The 19,181-nt window shown below is 42.7% G+C and overlaps 2 protein-coding genes across 2 annotated transcripts; both read left to right on the plus strand.

The window, feature by feature from the left end:
- Nucleotides 1-2,478: 2,478 nt before the first annotated feature.
- iyd (iodotyrosine deiodinase) lies at nt 2,479-4,560 on the plus strand. Its single transcript, XM_069657711.1, has 5 exons — nt 2,479-2,677; nt 3,509-3,706; nt 3,827-3,986; nt 4,130-4,286; nt 4,378-4,560. The coding sequence occupies exons 1-5, from the start codon at nt 2,479-2,481 to the stop codon at nt 4,558-4,560; spliced, it is 897 nt and encodes a 298-aa protein (XP_069513812.1).
- An 825-nt stretch (nt 4,561-5,385) lies between these two features.
- Nucleotides 5,386-18,746, plus strand: sec63 (SEC63 homolog, protein translocation regulator). Its single transcript, XM_069657398.1, has 20 exons — nt 5,386-5,595; nt 6,429-6,528; nt 7,782-7,896; nt 8,116-8,228; nt 8,371-8,432; nt 8,706-8,764; nt 8,885-8,935; nt 9,032-9,140; nt 10,288-10,382; nt 10,470-10,602; nt 11,141-11,233; nt 12,009-12,154; nt 12,240-12,387; nt 12,514-12,596; nt 12,753-12,821; nt 12,940-13,095; nt 13,181-13,354; nt 13,434-13,634; nt 14,745-14,849; nt 16,375-18,746. Exons 1-20 carry the CDS (start codon nt 5,472-5,474, stop codon nt 16,510-16,512), a joined length of 2,274 nt encoding a protein of 757 aa, XP_069513499.1. The 5' UTR covers nt 5,386-5,471; the 3' UTR covers nt 16,513-18,746.
- The last annotated feature ends 435 nt before the right edge of the window (nt 18,747-19,181 follow it).

Consider the following 19,181-nt stretch of genomic DNA (forward strand, 5'->3'; position numbering starts at 1 on the left):
GAGGGTCTTTCCCAATTCTATTCACGATCTTCTGCCAGCTTATGTGATTATTTATTTATTGACCCATAACGAATGAGTGTTATATGTATTTGTGTTTTACAGAGATGTGCAGAAAAGGCTATATGCACACCTGATATGATTGAGAAGACTACAGCCTTGCACAGGAGAGCTTTCTGCGCCACCTGTCGGTCAAATTTATATTATTTGTTCCACATAAATACTGTAATAAACTGGCCAACATATGCTTGATCATATGGTTACAGTATCTACATTAATTGGCCATTCCAATGTGAAGTTTGCTAAACATTATGCTGCGCAATAACTGATTCAATTTGGTGTTTTGATCATTCTTCCGGTGATGACACACTTAATGATTGCACAGGGTGTCCCAAAGTCCAACACTGCACAGCTGGTCCTACACACAAAAATGCTGGATTAAAAAATAACCCAACTATGGGACAGAACACGCGCTGGGCAGGTTTGACCCAAGCGCCGGGTTTAGTCGTTTAAACCAGAATGCTGTATAAGAGAAGCAGAGTTGCCAGAGTTGGTAAATCTGGGGCTAATAGGCCTACAGCTAACATTAAAGCTGTTGTAACAGTTAGCTTACTTAGGCCTATCTAGTAAAAAATACTAGCTAGTTAGCTAACTTTATAAATGTCACAATAAAAACCACTAACCCCCTAATGATCCCAGATTGTATTTGATCATGCTATCACCAAAATTATTAAAAATACATGTAAAAAAATGTATATTAACTTAGCATGAAAGCCTAGCGTGTGTCAGGTTAGCTTCTGACAGGAGTGTATTGGTAGCTTTAGGGTGTATAAATAATAATAATAACAATAATTTTATTTGTATAGCACTTTTCAATACAGGTAACAAAGTGCGTCACAACCGACAATAAAAGCAGACAAATACAATTCATGATAAAAAAGATAAAATATAATAAAAGACAAAAATATTAAAAATCACATCACAGAGTAAAAGCTTTTTTGTCAAGGTATGTCTTTAGTAGTGAGACGAAACAAGGGACTGACTCCGCAAGTCTGATCTCCTCTGGTAGGTTGTTCCAAAGTCTGGGGGCTCTGACAGCAAAAGCTCTGTCACCTTTCGTTTTCTACCTAGACCTTGGAATGGCCAGCAAAGCACTACCAGAGGATCTCAGACTCCATACTGGCTCATAGGGGGATAAGGCGTCAGGGAGGGGCTAGCCCGTGTCTGGCCTTAAATGTGATTGGACTGTCTGTAGGCGGTAGATGGACTGTTTCTATATTTGACTGGTCACCAGGTCTAATCGGAATATAAAGTTGTGTGTTGACAGCGTAGCAATGTTAAAGAACATTATATTAACGGATGATGTTACCCAGAGGGAGCATGTAAATGGAAAGTAGAGTTGGACCCAGAACTGAACCTTGTGGGAGGCCGTGGGATAAACTTGCCATTGATGATGCTGAGCCAGCCATTGACACTGAAAAACATCTGTTATTTAGGTAAGACCTGCACCAATTTAAAGCCACATCACTGATTCCTGCCCACTACTCCAGTCTGTCAACAAGTATATCATGATCTACTGTTTCAAATGGAGCGCTGAGGTTCAGAAGAGCTAAGACGGAGCAGTCACCAGCATCTTCAGCTAAGAAAAGGTCTTTTAAAACTTTAAGAAGAGCTGTGCTGTTAAGAGATTTAAAGCCAGATTGGAATACTTAGAATAGTTTAACATGATATATTATAATCTATTATATTTATTATAAAGATAAATTTAACAAATTTCTGATCAGCAAATGAATTGAATTGAATTGAATTGAATGCTTTATTGTCATTATACACACACAGTGTACAACGAAATTAATAGACAACTCTTGTGGTGCAAAAAAAAGAAATAAAAGTAAGAATAAGAAAGATATACAGTAGAAATAAATATAAGCACACAAACGGTAGAGATAAATATATTGCACACTGAACATAATACAATAGTTTCAGTATCCTGAACAAGGATTTATTCAGGACACTGAAACTACCGTTTGTTCAGTAACCGTAAATGACCTCTATATTTGTCTACATGTTCAGGGGGAAAAGGGAAATCCCTGAAGACATCAAATTAAGTTCAGTAAAACTGTATGAGAAATACAGAGTGAAGTAATTGACTATGAACCTTACACCCAATGTGACAACTCATTAACACAGGAAGATGTGATATATTAACTTATAAGTCCTTTATAATGGACCAGGTATGATCTGTTTTTATTCTTGTGTTATTGGATCATTGGTCATTAACCAACCAAAGACTTCTCTGCAGAAAACTACAATGCTTACCAAGTTCAGACATTAAAGAGGAGCAGTCAAGTGTAACTCAACGTATAGACTGTAGATTGTACAGTCATCAGATCCAATAAAGATAAGGGTACTTGTGTTTCATAACAGCAGGTCTGCGGTTAGCTCAGTGCAGGTGCTCGTGCTCGCTTCTCTCCAGCTATCATGGCTCTCCTGTCCGTCCTCACGCCGGTCCTGGCCGTGGTCTTGTGTTTAGTGCTGGGCTATATGTTGCTCAAACCAAGAGAGACAGAGACCACCGCGAGAAAAACTGAAGGGGCGTCAAAATCAAAGAACTTTAGACCGTGGGTGGACCAGGACTTACAGGACGATACAGAAAACACAGCAAGAGAAGGCGGTAAGAGCTGAACACAAACTTTACTTTTACTCGGCAGCTTTAGTTCTCGGTTCAGTAGTAGATTGACAGCTTAATCCCAAGTACCACTCGGGTACTCATGTGTCTGACTCTGGGAATATTTTCTAGACTTTCTTTCTAGGCTTTTGGCGTCAAAGAGACGTGCATGCGCTTGGCGGGAGCGCGCGCAGCGAACACTAGACTGTTTATTGATTTCTGGGAATTGTGTTTTTTTTTAACATAATGTAATCAGTTGGAGCTGGGTTAATCAATTACCTCGAATAGCCTGTAGCATATTGACAGATGAGTATTTTTTCCTTCCTATATGAAAGACAGCACAATAATGGAATTAAATATTTTTTAAATGTTAGTAGGCCTGTTAAACAGCAGGCCTAAATTAACACAGTATACTCGTTTCTACCTGTTCTCAAATGACTATGTTGATACTTAGTTTAGAATAGATAACATTCCTGCATTACTTTCAACCAAATCAGTGGTGGAACTAAGTAGGCTACATTTTCTGAAGTACTTGTAGGCCTACTTCACTTGAGTAGCCTGTTTGTGTCTTCTGTTACTCCTTTCTTTTACTCCCCTAGAGGTAAATTATTATTTTTTTAATTTATTATTATTACAAAGCAAACTGTCCCATGGACCATTTTTGTGAACATTATTCTTATGACTAATTAAATAAATCCCACCAACTACAAAGAAGCTGAGTTTTGCATGTCTGCCATGCATTGCTACACAAATGTAGCAGTTTACTTTCACAATGTCATTAATTTGGCCAATTTTGAATTTCATACCAGAGGTTTCTAACTGTTTTGCCTTCCCTTCTTCTAGAGGATGATGACTGGGTGGACAGCAACGAGGAGGAAGACTGTCCACATGTCCCCTACTCACCAACACGTTACCCTGTGGACACGATGCTGCAGAGATCCGAGGACTTCTACGCTCTTTTAAACCAGCGCAGGTCTCTCCGATTCATCAGCCCAGAGCCGGTCCCAAGAGAAGTCATCGATAATGTCATCCGCACTGCAGGCATGTGCAATTTAAACACAACTGGACCACTCTTAATCTGCTATGAAAAAATAAAAATTAAGCAATGTTTTTGTCTGCCTTATTTTTTCTATCTGCTCCACCTCTTCTTCCTCTGGACAGGGACGGCCCCGAGTGGAGCTCACACTGAGCCCTGGACGTTTGTTGTGGTGTCAGACCTGGAGATGAAGCACCAGATCAGACAGATAGTGGAAGCAGAGGAAGAGGTCAACTACCGTCAGAGGATGGGGGACAAGTGGGTCAATGATTTGGCCAAAATAAGGTGAGCACCCTGTTTTACTCCAAACATAACATTTTATGTCTAACAAGTACCTGTAACTACAGTTACAGCAGTACTTCCTGACCAATCTTGTTTTCTAATTTCACATGTCTCTGCCTCTTTTCACATCTTTCCTCCTCTTTCAGCACAAACTGGATTAAGGAATACTTGGATGTTGCTCCGTACCTGGTCCTCATTTTCAAACAGACCTACGGGATTCTACCAAACGGCAAGAAAAAGACACATTACTACAATGAAATCAGTGTCTCCATATCCTGTGGAATCCTGCTGGCTGCATTACAGGTAAAGGTTACAGCAAGTCTTTAAAATATGGATCATTCAGTCCAAGGTTTCTCCTTATAAATGCTATTATTTCTGTTCATTTGTCAATCAGAACGTGGGTCTTGTGACTGTCACGTCGACACCTCTGAACTGCGGCCCCCAGCTCAGGGTCCTCCTCAAGCGGCCGACCAATGAGAAGCTGTTGATGTTGCTTCCTGTAGGTTATCCTGCTTCTGATGCCACGGTGCCCAATTTGAAACGCAAGCCTCTGGATGACATCATCGTGCACATATGAAAGAATTCATCTGCAGAGAAAATAAAATACAAAAAGTGAAAATACTTTTCTCTTTACTATCTTCATTGACTGCAAAAAACAACACCAAAGTGTTTATCTAATGTTTCTCTGTTTTAGTAGTGCTTGCAAGCTAGCTGAAGCTATTTTTAAACAAGAAATAAATAGAGGGAACAGAGAGCAAAGCAGCTTTGTAAGCATGTTAATGAGTGTAACTCATCAGATAGACAAGGAAAAATGTATATTAACTTAGACTTCAAAATAAACCCCTTACAGACCACCATATCATAATATGCTAGTACTTTTATTTTGAAGAAAAATAGCCCTACAGTTTGCTCCTGCTACATCTAGTGGATAGTTAACGAAGGCACTGACCTCAACAAAAACAGAAAAACTCGTATTAAATTACTGACTTTAGATCTCCAGCACAGTTACCAAAATAAAATGGTATATGAAAATGAGTTTAGTTAGTAGTTGAGTGTTTAGTTTTTTGTTGTAGAGGGGCTACAAAAATCACAATCACCTGTTTTGCTATATTAAAAAGCAATTTGTCTGTTTTTTGTGGGACCAGCTACCTAAAATTGTTATGTCCCTACACCCCACAGTCACAAAGTATTTTTCATCTTTTTTTTTGTTTCCCTACTTTATTCTCTCTAAAAGCCATTCACACTCCTCTGTCCTACCTCCATGTCACCTCTAGGGGTCAGTAGCGGCCAGGAAAAGCGCTGAATCACCTACTGCAGAAGAAGAAAACAGGGCCTCATTGCGCCGGCGTACACCACGTACACCGATGATCAGAGCTGCTTTGGCTGGATGCTAGCTGGCTAGCTAACGCTCTGTCAAGTCGCACACATTGGGCTAGAAGGGGGAAGCGCAGCGGTGGAGAAGAAGGGCCACCCAAGCGCCGCTACGAAATGGCCGGGCAACAGTTCCAGTACGATGACAGCGGCAATACTTTTTTCTATTTCCTCACGTCCTTCGTCGGACTTATTGTGATCCCGGCCACATATTACCTCTGGCCCCGGGATCAGAATGCTGGTAAGGCCCGATGTCTGGCTCAGTGCTAACTTAGCTAACTCACCAACCTCAGAGAGAAGTGTTCAGACAGCATCCTGGCTCGTACACGCTCACTAGTGTGCAGTCTGTTAATCTGGTTAGCTTCTAATAGACATAAATGTTTTACAACTAAACCTAACGTTATATTAACTTGTATTTGTAAGCTAGTAAACGTTACAAAGGTGGTGTTCACGTCTCTTTCACTGTTGTACAAGTCAGTCAGTGTTAACACAGTTACCTCACGAGCCTTACTCATTACCTGCCTATTAGTTATCCACCTGTTTTAACGTAACACATCTAGCTGGTACTGCCTGTTCTGGTCGGTAAACATGAAGCTAATTGCTGACTAGTTAAGCTAAAGCTTTCATCTTGCAGGTTCTATACCACATCTCAATATATCCATATCTTTGTTGAGCTATCTGTTTGTCAACAGTAGAGCATATCTAACGCTGATGATGCAACATATGCAAGCAAACTTTACCCAGCTGGTCTACTGGGTCATGAGTTAAAGATGTTGCTAACAGTTCTAATATTGATAACGCGATGTAAGAAAAATGTTGTATGCTAGCTATTAGCTAAATCTTGTGTTCAAAGTTCAATATAATAAAGTAATCCAACATTTTTTAATGAATTTAAAGCTGACTGATGTAAACGCATGCCTCTACCTGCTTGGCCAACACAATATAAATATAATTCCTTTTTAAAGCAGTAATTCTGCTCAAATATACATAAAACATGGCATTGTTATTATTGATTGACTAGTTTTATGGTACTATCATGTCAGTAATGTTTCCTTCTGTCTGTCCTATTCCCAGAACAACTGCGTCTGAAGAGCCTGAGGAGGGTACATGGCAGGTGTCTGTGGTACCGGCTCAGGCTGATGAAGTCACAGCAGAGCATTGTTCCAACACTAAAGTGAGTCCAATGATTTGTGTTTGTAGTTCTTTGAAGGCGATTGGCAGATCTACCAGGCCCTCCCTTTGTAGGAAATTATTCGATAACACCTGGAAAGATGATCTCGTCTGTTGCCGTCAATGATCTGATTATACTTCTGAATTATTCAGTGTTCGTAGTTATTTATGGAACCATGTTACGCTTAATCCTTCCTTTGTTTTATTTGGATTACTCATATAAATCTCACTACAACTGATAGGACATAATTTTCTTTCAAGTATGACAGGTTTACTCCCCTCTCTTTTGTTGTTAAATTTGCTCTCCGGGTGTGACCTGCCTGAGCTGTCTGTATCGTCAAAGCTCAGTCATCTTCCCACTTCTCCTGATGGTTCACTGGTTCACTAAGTGTACTTACAGCTGGACGGAGATGTTGTCACTGTTGCCTGAAGATGCTGTAATGGCCAGGCTGAGCAGGCTGAGTACTTGCTGGCACAAGTTTGGCTTATGTTGAATTCATGTGTAAACCTCTCATTTGCAGCTGGTGTAAACATGAAGCTGCACTGTTTCTCTTAACGTGGTTAATAGAGAGACGGGTGTTCAGGTGTCTCACTCCTTTCCCTCCTTGCCACAGCGTTTATCTCTTCCTTCTGTTTCTCCCCTCTTAGATGTCTGTCTTTATACTTCCACTCTCCACTCCACTTCTGTCACCAGACCTACATCCTGTTTTTAGCCTTAAAATCCATAAATTCTTTATCTGCCTGGTTGCTTATGTGTCTGAAGCTGGTGAAAGCTTTCACATATTTATCAAACGGAACAGATCGATCTCTAAAAAAACTCACTCGCATCTTTCTCCTCGACTCACCTGTGTATTTGCGATGCTGTTTATTATAAACATCTAGCATGTTTTTTTATTTCTGGTCGTGCCACTCGGACAACTCGGGGCTTTCAAGCGGTTGTCATGGCAACAGATGCTGCAGAGCAGGCCATAGGGTTTTGCCATTGTCATGGAAACAAGTTCAACTTCAATGCATAAATACCAAACAACAACAATGTCAGATACATGTGTGCAATAAATTAAGATTAGCTTCCCGTAGCCCGTCATATTAAACCCTACTGTAATCTCTGTAGCTTTATATGCTAAAGCTAGTTTCGGTTGATTTCAAACACTATTATTATTACAAGCAACAGTGTGAAAATGAGACAGGCTGAATGTCGTCCTCACAGAACGATTTTTCTAAGTGATTTTTCTCCCTGTTTGTGTGTCCTATTTTCAGGAAAGCAGCCTTGTTATTCGGCTGGGCTGTGTTCCTGCTGCTGGCATACAAGGTGTCCAAACTGGACAGAGAGTACCAGGAGTACAATCCATATGAAGTACTCAACTTGGACCCGGTAAGCACACAAAATACACACACACTCTTCTGTATTCTACTCAGCCTCTGACGTCCCTTAAGACGCTTTTTTCTTTCAGTTTGCACAAGATATTAAAGCCATAACTTCTGTAAGATTAAAAAACGGGAGAGAAATATCTTCTGTCACGACTTTTGAGACTACACAGGACTCTCTATTTTTGGTGATTATCTGATGATGTAAATACACTTCTGTCTCCAGGGTGCGTCGCTGTCAGAGATCAAGAAGCAGTACCGTGTTCTGTCGCTCAAGTACCATCCTGACAAAGGTGGTGATGAGGCTACATTCATGAGGATTGCCAAAGCTTATGCTGCGTAAGTATCGATCAGGTGGTGACTTCATTATCCAGAAAGCAAGACGATATCTGCATCTGTGAAATAGATACAAATCAGATCAGTAATGAAAGCAATGATCTCATGATAAAGTCATCATTTTACTTGTGTATTTTTTCCACAGTCTGACCAATGAACAGTCGCGACAAAACTGGGAAAACTACGGAAACCCGGATGGTCCAGGAGGTGAGTGACGCTACCTTTTGCTTCTCTTCTGTGTTGACATACTGTCTGAGCTCGTTGCTGGCGAGTGACTCAGCCTCTTGTACTCATAAATGTGTCAAACAATGGAAGATGAAAACGTGACAGCTCATTCATTTTTACACCCCGAGCCTGTGATGCACAAGTGTCTCGCTGTTTCACAGACACGTCTGCTGTGGGTGCTGAGTAATGCACGGGGCGTCAGAAATAAACCTGTTTATACAGCTTCTAAAAATGGTCTTATGTCTCCCTCTTCAGCAACCAGCTTTGGTATCGCCCTGCCTGCCTGGATTGTTGACCAGAAGAACTCAATGCTGGTATTTATTATTATGTTAATGTATTTTAATTGATAAGCCAAATATTATACCGGATCAGTCATTCACAGACGACGTGTGCTATGTTGTCATACTTTTCAACTTACATTTTTTAATCTGTAGGTGCTGTTAGTTTACGGACTAGCCTTCATGGTCATCCTTCCTGTTGTTGTGGTAAGTCCTTTACATGATTTAAAAGGTGCAATCGTTTCTTTTTGTTGCCCTCTTGGATGTCTCACTTTTCCTTTCCTTTGTCTCTCTACATCACAGGGCACGTGGTGGTACCGCTCCATACGATACAGCGGAGACCAAATCCTCATCAACACTACGCAGCTCTTCATGCATTTCATGTACAAGACGCCCAACATGAACATGAAGAGTGAGTGTTTATATCTGTTCCCTGCATACACCGATCAGCCATAACATTATGACCGCCTGCCTAATAATGTGTAGGACGCCCAAACAGCCCTTACCCGTCGAGGCATGGACTCCACTAGACCTCTGAAGGTGTGCTGAGGTATACCAAGAGGTTAGCAGCAGATCCTTTAAGTCCTGTAAATTGCGAGGTGGGGTCTCCATGGTCCGGCAGATGCTCGATTGGATTGAGATCTGGGGAATTTGGAGGCCAAGTTGACACCTTGAACTCGTTCCTGAATAATGTCTGCAGTGTGGCAGGGCGCATCATCCTGCTGAAAGAGGCCACTGCCATTAGGGAAAACCGTTTCAATGAAGGTTTGTACTTGGTCTTCAGACAATGTTTAGGTAGGTGGTCTGTGTCAAAGTAACATCCACATGAATAGCAGGACCCAAGGTTTCCCAGCAGAAGATTGCCCAAAGCATCACACTACCTGTGCTGGCTTGCCTTCTTCCCATAATGCATCCTGGTGCCATGTCTTCCCCAGGTAAGAGACGTACCACATGATGTAAAAGAAAACATGATTCATCAGACCAGGCCTCCTTCTTCCATTGCTCCCAGTTCTAATGCTCACGTTCCCATTGTAGGTCCCATACGCAACAAACTGCGATGCACTGTGTGTTCTGACACCTTTCTATCAGAACCAGCTTTAACTTTTTCAGCAGTTTGAGCTTCAGTAGCTCTTCTGTTGGATCCGATCACATGGGCCGGCCTTCAGTCACCACTTGCATCATTGAGCCTTTGCTGCCCATGAGCCTGTCGCCGGTCCACCTGTTTTCCTTCCTGGGACCACTTTTGGTAGGTACTGACCGCTGCAGACCGGGAACACCCCCACAAGAGCTGCAGTGTTGGAGATGCTCTGACCCAGTCGTCTAGCCATCAAGTCGCTCACATTCTTACACTTCCACATTTTTCCGGCTTCCAACACATCAACTTAGAGGACGAAGGATTTACTTGGCGCCTAACATATCCCACCCACTGACAGGTGCCATTGTGGTCGTAATGTTATGGCTGATCGGTGTATATATTTATATGTTCAAGCCAACAAGCTCGTAAGAAAACAGATTTATTTATCTCCCTTTCTTGTTGTCTCTCTGATTCTGCCTTGCAGGGTTAGCCATGGTGCTGACAGCAGCTTTCGAGTTTGACCCTCGCAGCAATAAGGAAGCCACCATACGGCCGACAGACAACATCGAAGTGCCACAGGTAACAGCAAACGTTGCAATGACAATGTGCTTCGGACAAGCATGTGTGAAACTTGTGTCCTAAACAACAATGCTCTGCGTTTTTCAGTTGATCCGTGAGCTGGGGAACATCAACGTGAAGAAGAAGGAGCCTCCATTCTGTTATCCTTACAGTCTGAAGGCCAGGGTGTTGGTGCTCGCTCACCTGGCACGCATGGACGTATCGGAGGAGTTGGAGGAAGGTAGGGCGGAAATCTGAAACAATTGGAATTATACTTCTCCATAGACACAGTGCTTGTGTATCATTTATCTACAGTGTGTTAGAGAACTAGCTTGTGTATCTCCATGTCAGGCTTTTCCACAACCACATAAATCCTTTCAAAGTACCAAAAATGGGAACAAAAACAGCTGCACAAGCTGTTCAGAGTGAAGTTGTCCAGTCACAAGATTTTGTAATGAATACACAACCTTACCCAGTTTATATGTTTACGCTCCTGCACAGCAGTGAAGCTGCATACTTAACTAGGACAAGCTGTTTAGAGGAGTTTTATGACTCTTTAAGCAAGCTGTTTTAAATTGCACCTGCAGCGGGAGAAACTTCAGTGTTTTAACAGACAGGGGGGGATAAATAATGAGTCATTTCAAGTTGATTGAAAGACGGAGGAAAGGTTAATATTTGAGTTAGAGGACGTTATTCTACCAGTATCTACACAATAATGTTGTCTTTTGCTAAGATTTCAAAGCATGATATGTGTGTGTGTGTGTGTGTTTCTGTTCCAGATCAGAGGTTTGTGACGAGGAAGAGTCCAGCTCTCCTCCAGGAGATGATCAACGTGGGCTGTCAGCTGACCATGATGGCAAACAGCAGAGGAGGTATACAAACACATGTCAAATTTAATAGGAGCAGGAGCTTATTAGTAACCCCCATACACTATATTTATTATATTTTGTGTTAAAGGGCCAGTTCGCTGATCTTCAACCTCAGTCCTATCATGCTATTATGTGGCGCTAATGCCATTATGTTCGACATTTCTGTCTGTGCCTTTGGAGGACGCTATCCGCTTCTCCAATGGGCCCTGGAAAACCTCCGCCAGACTACGTGAAACGCGTCATCTGGTGGAGGCCAGGGAGCTCGCTAAACTATACTTCCTCAATCTAGGACGCCCGCCTCCGATGTCATGTCTCGTTCAAAATCGTCAGGTTTGAAATGTAGACTGCAGACCTGAAGATCTTTTAGAAAATCCAGCGGTATGTTCATTTTCGGATTCTGTACCACTCTGAGCCATTGCCTGCAGCGATCAATGTCCTTGACTGGAAGACGGTAGTATTTCACTCCAGCGTCTCTCGCTGGGTCGTTCCTTTCAGAGGGAGGGGCGCAATGCACGCTGGGTGTTGTAGGAATGTGGAATGGGCGAAACCGCGAGCTGTTTGAACAACTTTCTCCACAGCTATGGCGCCAATTTCAAACATTAATGCTTCTATTGATTACAGAGAACACCAGCTTTGACTGACAGCGGCCAACTGCTCCTTTAATGTTATTTTTACTGTAATTTTTTAGCCATCTAGAATTTCCTTTGGGATTAACCATATTCTTTCTTACCTTACTTCTTGAATCGTTTTGGTAAATGTCGTGTGTGTGTGTCTGCAGGGTTCCATGCTCCTCGACTGGTGACCATCGAGAACTGCATGAAGCTGACCCAAATGATAGTGCAGGGTCTGCAGGAGTCCAAGTCCCCGTTGTTGCAGCTGCCCCACTTTGAGGAGGAGCACCTCCGCTACTGCATCTCTAAGAAGGTAACTGTGCATGCACACACACAATATACATGATGATAAAGTAGAGACTCAACGGCTCAGTGGATCATTCGTCCTCTTCTTGTAGTATAAAGTTCGGAGCCTCCAGGACCTGGTGAGCCTCAAGGACTCTGACAGACGCAGCATGCTGCGATTCCTCGGGGAGGAGAAGTACGACGAGGTCATGGCTGTGCTGGGCAGCTTCCCTCACATCACCATGGATACCAAACTGCAGGGTCAGTCCTCAAATACACACATACGAACATAGTCGGTTTAAAGTAGTTATGCATTATGTTTCTGTACAGATTTATAGTTGTTTGTCAGACTTTTGGTTATTAAAGTCTCTCCGTGTGTCTTTGCAGTCCTTGATGATGAAGACAGCAATAACATCACAGCAGGATCTATTGTCACAGTAACCGTCACCTTAACCAGAAAACGGATGGCGGTAAGGAATTACACTGACATAATGACACTTTATCAGTAAGAAAGCAACCTCTTTTTTTGGAGCTGCACTTCCAAACATGACCACTAGATTGTGCTGTTGACTGAATGTAATGTTGAAAAGCACGAGTTAACTGTGTCTGTGTCTGCGTGTGTGTAGGAGGTGTTTGAAAAGGAGCAGGAGTCGACGCCGTGCCCTGCAGAGGAGGCTGCCACTACAGAGGATGCAGTAAGGAGAACACGCACACACAGCTTACTCAGACTCATTCGTACCACACATTCACTCAGTCGGGGTCAGATTTCGTCTTGTGTTTTCACTGAGCTGTATTTTGTCTGTGTGTAAAAAGACAGGAGACACGAGTAAAGCCAAAACAAAAGTGTGGCAGAACAAGAGTAAAGGGGCGAAGAAGACGGCCAAGTCCAAGAAGAAAAAATTAACCAAGAAGAAGGCCACGCCTGCGCCGGCCAAAACCAAGCAGGCCAACGGGAACGTGGCAGGAAATGTATGTTTCCAACACGGCTCCATTCATGTAACATCATGAGTGAATATGTATATCATCATTGTTGTTGTTGTTGATGATGTCACAGGAAGTTGTAGCAGCATCCGCAGCAGCTGCGAAGGAGGAAGAAGACGAGGCCTCAGATAAGGGCAGCGACTCTGAAGAGGGCGAAGCCAACAAGGACTCTCCCAGCGAGAGGGACGAAGATAGCGACAAACAGAGCGACACAGAGGTGGACGAGATCGGCGGCGACGACGAAGAGGTCAGAGAGATTTAAAATGAGTATGTAGAAACCCTGTGCACCTATCCCTTACCTAACCTCATCATCCTCTCTCCGCCAGGAGTGGGAAGCGTTGCAGCAGAGCATCCAGCGGCGAGAGCGGGCCCTGCTGGAGACCAAGTCGAAGGTGACGCACCCCGTCTACAGCCTCTACTTCCCCGAGGAGAAGCAGGAGTGGTGGTGGCTCTACATCGCCGACCGCAGAGATCAGACCCTCGTCTCCATGCCGTACCACGTGTGCACACTAAAAGACACAGAAGAGGTGAGCCTGTGTGTGTGTGCTTCTGGACATATAGGCAAATATACCTTGTGTGGTGGTCATATGTACAATTATGTCCTAAAAAACAGACCAACACCAAAATATGTTTATAAAAAAGCAGAAAATCTTATTTTACAAGCAGCACAATCTGTGTTATATTACAACAGTTTGAGGTTAAATTGTGGCTTATGCTTTAATCCGTCTGGACTAAAAAAGGCCTCAATAAGTCAAGAGTGCTTCTTGTTTCCTGTGCACATCCTGTTGCTAGGCAACCCTTTGCACTTGTCATTATTTCCTCAGAGGAGTGTGCGTGTGTGTTTATTTAGCACAACTTGCACCTTTTGATCCTGGTGTTCTTCAGCCACAATAAGGATTGACGGGCGAGCTAAAAGCTTAACGAGGCCTGCGTCGCGCTCCGACCGGCACGAGGTGACCCGCCCGCGCGTAACGCTTCACTGTCTGGCAATCAATTAGTGCGTCGCTTCAACAAATCCTTCTGTTGTTTGTGTTGTGCGAACGCGTGTTTGACAGACGCGAGGGCAGGGCAGAGGGGCTGCTTCCATCAACGAGGCAGGGCAGGAAACCGTCGCTGTGTTGGCGGCTCGTTCTCCGCTAACACGCTGAATAATAATTAGCCTCATTGTGCCGATAATTAGATGTTTGCCGTATGTAATTGCACGACATGGTAATCACAGCCTGAGGTAATGCTGCTCTCATATTTACAGTTGGACCCCATCATCGCGCAGCGGTCCAATTGTGATTACCTACCGCGCGCCGTGTCCCTCTGAGGCTCCTGTAGATGATCGAGCGTCATCAGTAGCAGCAGATTGTCTTTTTCAGTTTGTGTTATGCAGCAGTGTTTGTCCTCCTTCTATTAATGTGTCTGTTTGGTGTGTGGAAAAAAGAGGATCATCTTCTAAACTGCAGATGAGAGTCACCTCGTTTCTTTATGTGCTGCCAATTTTACTCTGCGCCTGGTTACAATACAGCCGCATCCTAGATTTGCCAAATGCTTTACTGTAACACTACATTTAATAAACCGAACAATCATGCCCTCTGAGTGCTCCTGTGATTGGATTTGACAGCTGTGTGTGTGTGTGTGTTGTTCTCCAGGTGGAGCTGAAGTTCCCAGCCCCCTCCAAAACAGGAAACTACCAATACTCTGTCATCCTCCGCTCTGATTCCTACCTGGGACTGGACCAGATCAAACCACTCAAGGTAACAAGAAGGCTGTGTGATGTGTGTTTGTGTGTGATTGCTTGGAGGATGCCAGCTTCTAGCTTAAACAGTTCACAGAGCTGCAACAATCACACCCTCCAGAAGCTCACAGAACAATGGTGTTAATTGCTGCCAAGCCGATGGGAATAAGAGGATCTGTTACAGCCAGACTGTCGTAACAGCTGATAGACTTTCAGCTAACATGTGATATGATGTTGCTGCAGCATACCTCAAAACGCTGTTAGTTCTTAATGTGCTGTTAAAAGCAAAGTACTTTAGAGTTGGGGATGTTGAAACAACAGGCTGTTTTTAAATTGATCTGTCTCAGGATGGGCTGCTTTTTCTGACCATCTTTTAATTTATTTAATTAATTCAGACACGGTATATACATGGTTTGCCATGCAGTTTGCAGTTCAAAATTCTGTTATTAAACCTAATTTAAATGTAAAACTGTTCAAATAAGTAATTCTGCCCGCCAATAAAATACCAGATTCTTTATTCTTTATTTATTGCAGAAAACATTTACCGTAAAATTCAGTTATAAGATGCACTTTTAATAAATTTTTGCGTCCTATATATTGATGCGACCAATATAGCAGCATAAAATGCGGAGAGGTCTTTTATTGTATAACCGTATTTTACCACGACGATGGCGCTATAATCTAGCTAAAGCTTCGCCACGGACGTCATGATCACAACAACAGCAAACTATCAGCAGTCAGAAAGGCATTCATGTTGATCCTTTGAGAATATTTAACTGAATAAAAGAAACATCTGTAAAAATGTTAATAAATAACTACAAAAGTGATTAACTAAATGTTGTCACATACGGATAAATAATTTCAAACTTTATTTAATACTTCTTCAATATACGAACATTTGTTTACATTTAGTACGGGGCTGGAAAATCACGTTTGTATACGTCACCAAGTTAGCTATGAACTCTGGGTAACTACCAAAGGAAAGCCTGCAGATATCACTCACAGAAAGTCCGCAATTTGGGGTTGAAAAGTCCGCATCAGAGCACTCACACACTTACCGGGAACGTGCCTCAAAGTCCGTGAGTCCACGAGTGTGGAGATTAGGATTTAGCCAATCAACGTTACCGTAGCCTGCGTTCAACTGCAGCACTGGTAGCTAGCATTACAAACTCGACATGGCAAAAACAGATGGTAGGCTAAAGATGTGTTTTTAATTTGTTTCAAATGAAAATTAAAAAACAAATATAATATTTGTCTTAAAAATTGGTGTAAAAATGGTTCACATCAAACTCTGGGCTGGTTCAGTCAAACGATTTGGCGCAGTTATTCCATTTAATTTTGCTAGACTCTAGTGTTGCTCCGTACTATTGTAAAAGATAAGCAGAGACATGACCCTGGTCTGAACTAACAGTGTATCTTATTTACAGGAGTGAAAACACCCTGAGAATCCAGAGTCTCTTAATTTGCTAAAATTGATGAATACTGAAAAGACAACACACAGGACTTCCACGTGCTAAACTTTGTGTGTAAATTCTTTCCCCCAGCTGGAGGTCCACGAGGCCAAGGCCATGCTGGACAACCACCCGCAGTGGGACATCCCCGACACAGAGGAGGAGGACGAGGAGCAGGAGGACAGCGACGGCATCGAGGAGAGCGAAGAGGACGACGAGGACAACGACTGAACGCGGACACACACAAACACACACATGCTCAGCCACACCCTTCCCCACCCCACCCCCATGGACCGCCCACCCAGACGCCCACCCACCCACTTCTGACCCTACAGCAGCACTCGAGCAGAGAACGACGAGCGCGAGACACACACACACACACACACACACACACACACAGAATCACCAGGGACAGTTTCTACACCATTTTATCTTTACAGTGACACGGACTGTGGCCCCGCCCTTCCACTTCCTGTTTTCTACAAAGACTTGTTCATTACGACTTCTGCTGCTGACGCGGAGGAGAATTCTGTGAATACTTACCCAGGCCCGCGTGTGAGAGTGGATGCGTATGTGAGAGTGCGTGTGTGCTACAATATGGGCAAATGGTGCGTGTGTGTTTGTAACCTTGTATGTGTTTGTACAGGTATGAAATATTGACACACTGTGGACTGGAGGACCTATTGTTTGGGCTCTTTTCTTTAAAGGGGGGGAGGGTGTGTATAACAGCTAATTCTGCAAAAATTAACACACAGTGATCTCCATGTGGAAGTCATGACCGCTCTCGCTCCTAATTTTAAAATCACTCGGCATCGATGTTTTCCACACCAATGATACTTTCTATTGTACACTCAAAACTGCAGAAGTGCGAGCTTTAGCCCTACATCCACTTCAACCATTGGGATCTTTGCACTTTTCAGTTGAATCTCTTTTTATTTTTCTGCTGTTACATTAGCCGGTCACTTGTCTGTAGTTGTACTCACTGTATGTTGAAGGAGACGCACGATGTCGGTCGAAATCCGGTGGATTTTATGACCTCGACCTAAAATTGCAGTGTTAAGATTTGAGTACTCTTGTAGTCCATGTAACACATACAAGTTGTGAGTTTTCAGTCTTTAAAGGGGCTCAGATACTGATATATATATAGATATAAACATACTCGCAGCTTTCTAGAGAAGTGACGTCCTCTCTCTTCATTTTTTTTTTTTTTTTTTACAATTGTAGCACATTCCAGTGTAAACTCATTGTCCAAAAAGGCCTTATAAATACAACTGAAATACCACAACATACACGTCTGTGGGTGCTATGCACCAGTGATTCTTGGGAGAGCAGAAAAAAAGTTTTTTTTGTCTGTAAAAATCGAGTGTTTCTCTTTTTGTTTCAGCTTAGAGTTAGTCTCTTCATTGTGATCTTTAGCGACTCAGTCTTGGATACATATCACCGATGTTGTCACGGCAACTCCTCTAGTAAGTACACTTTTGCTTCCCGATAGAGGATGTGCAGCGACACGTGACTGACCCTGTCTTTAAGGAGTGTGAGGCCCCCCCGACACACGCAGCACTCATGACCTGAAAAGGGTGTCGAACTAAAATCTGTTGAACTTTAAGTGTAAGACTAAGCAAACTCTGTCCAGCGCCTTTTCTCTGTAGCCAGTTATTCAGAACTAGCTTAGCTTAGTGGGTAAAACTGCCATTACAGATGGGATTTAATTTCTTCTCCAGCAAACTTCAGGAGGGTTTTTTTTTTAATGTTCTTGTCTGAGGAAACAGAGTACCCCTTTCATTTAAATCATGTTTCTTTTTTTGTTCCAGTTAGTGCTAACAAATGTGTCATGTCTTGTTTTGTTCCATTCTAACTTCGTTTTTGTTTTTACATCCGTTAAGACTCATGAGTGCAAAAAAAAAAGAAATACCAGGGCTTTAATGTATGGCTCTTCAGGCTCTAGCTCTATGTCGACAACTTGGCAGTTTTTTTTCTTTCTTTTTTTTTTAAAGGAATCTTCACCGTAAATATCCACACTTTTTTTAATGATATATATTACTGTATTATGTCGGTGAGGGAGAGATAACAGTATGAATTTCTGTGGGCATGCTCACCCGACACCACATACACACGGTCACACAAACTCACACATGCACACTATACTCCCCTGTAATTGTGTTGAAGGCAGGTGTATGCTAACAGGTTATATTGTATTCTGAGTATTTATCGCTCTGCAATAGAATGTAGCATCAGTGATTTACGCTGTGTGGAAAAAAACAAACAAACTGCAGTGAGGTTAAATACGACACCATCTCTCCCATGACAGATCTGGTCCAGGCGACTGGCCGGCAGGCCGCCTCAGTTTGGACAAACTACCCAATGACTATCTATCTGCCACTTTTGTTTACAAAGGAACTGTCATTGTAAATGGAAAAATATATTATTTGTATTTAAAATCATTTCAAATAAAAACTTTTAAATGAGATGCTGCCATTTTCTCCTCCCACAGTGTACTCACAGAGAGGCCTATAATAGATGTTCTCAGAGACGATGTGTGTACTGCTATTTTTATTGTAATCATTAAGTTGCAGTAAATTACATTAAGTGCTCTCTCTGTTAAAAGCAGTCAACAATATCAGACCTCCGAGGCCTTCCTGTCCTGACCCCTGTGAGGGGCTAACGGGGTTTCAAAAGCAGACGACCCGTTTCCTCCTCATCTGGGAATTCCCTGTAAGTAAGGTTTGCAAATTTTGGTCAGTTTCCCCAGATAACATGATGATTAGGCTTCTATCTTTCAGAGTACCGCATGGAAGTTTTATGTTGGGAGAGCAACGCTTTCTCTTTCGGCTCCCCCAGAGTTGATGAGATAAGATTTATAGAGATTTATGGACTTTATAGAGGGAGGATGGTTAACTGAA

Source organism: Semicossyphus pulcher, unplaced genomic scaffold (assembly GCF_022749685.1).
Source record: "Semicossyphus pulcher isolate SPU_LCO1_2020_fin unplaced genomic scaffold, fSemPul1.0.p SCAF_11, whole genome shotgun sequence".
NCBI lineage: Eukaryota > Metazoa > Chordata > Actinopteri > Labriformes > Labridae > Semicossyphus > Semicossyphus pulcher.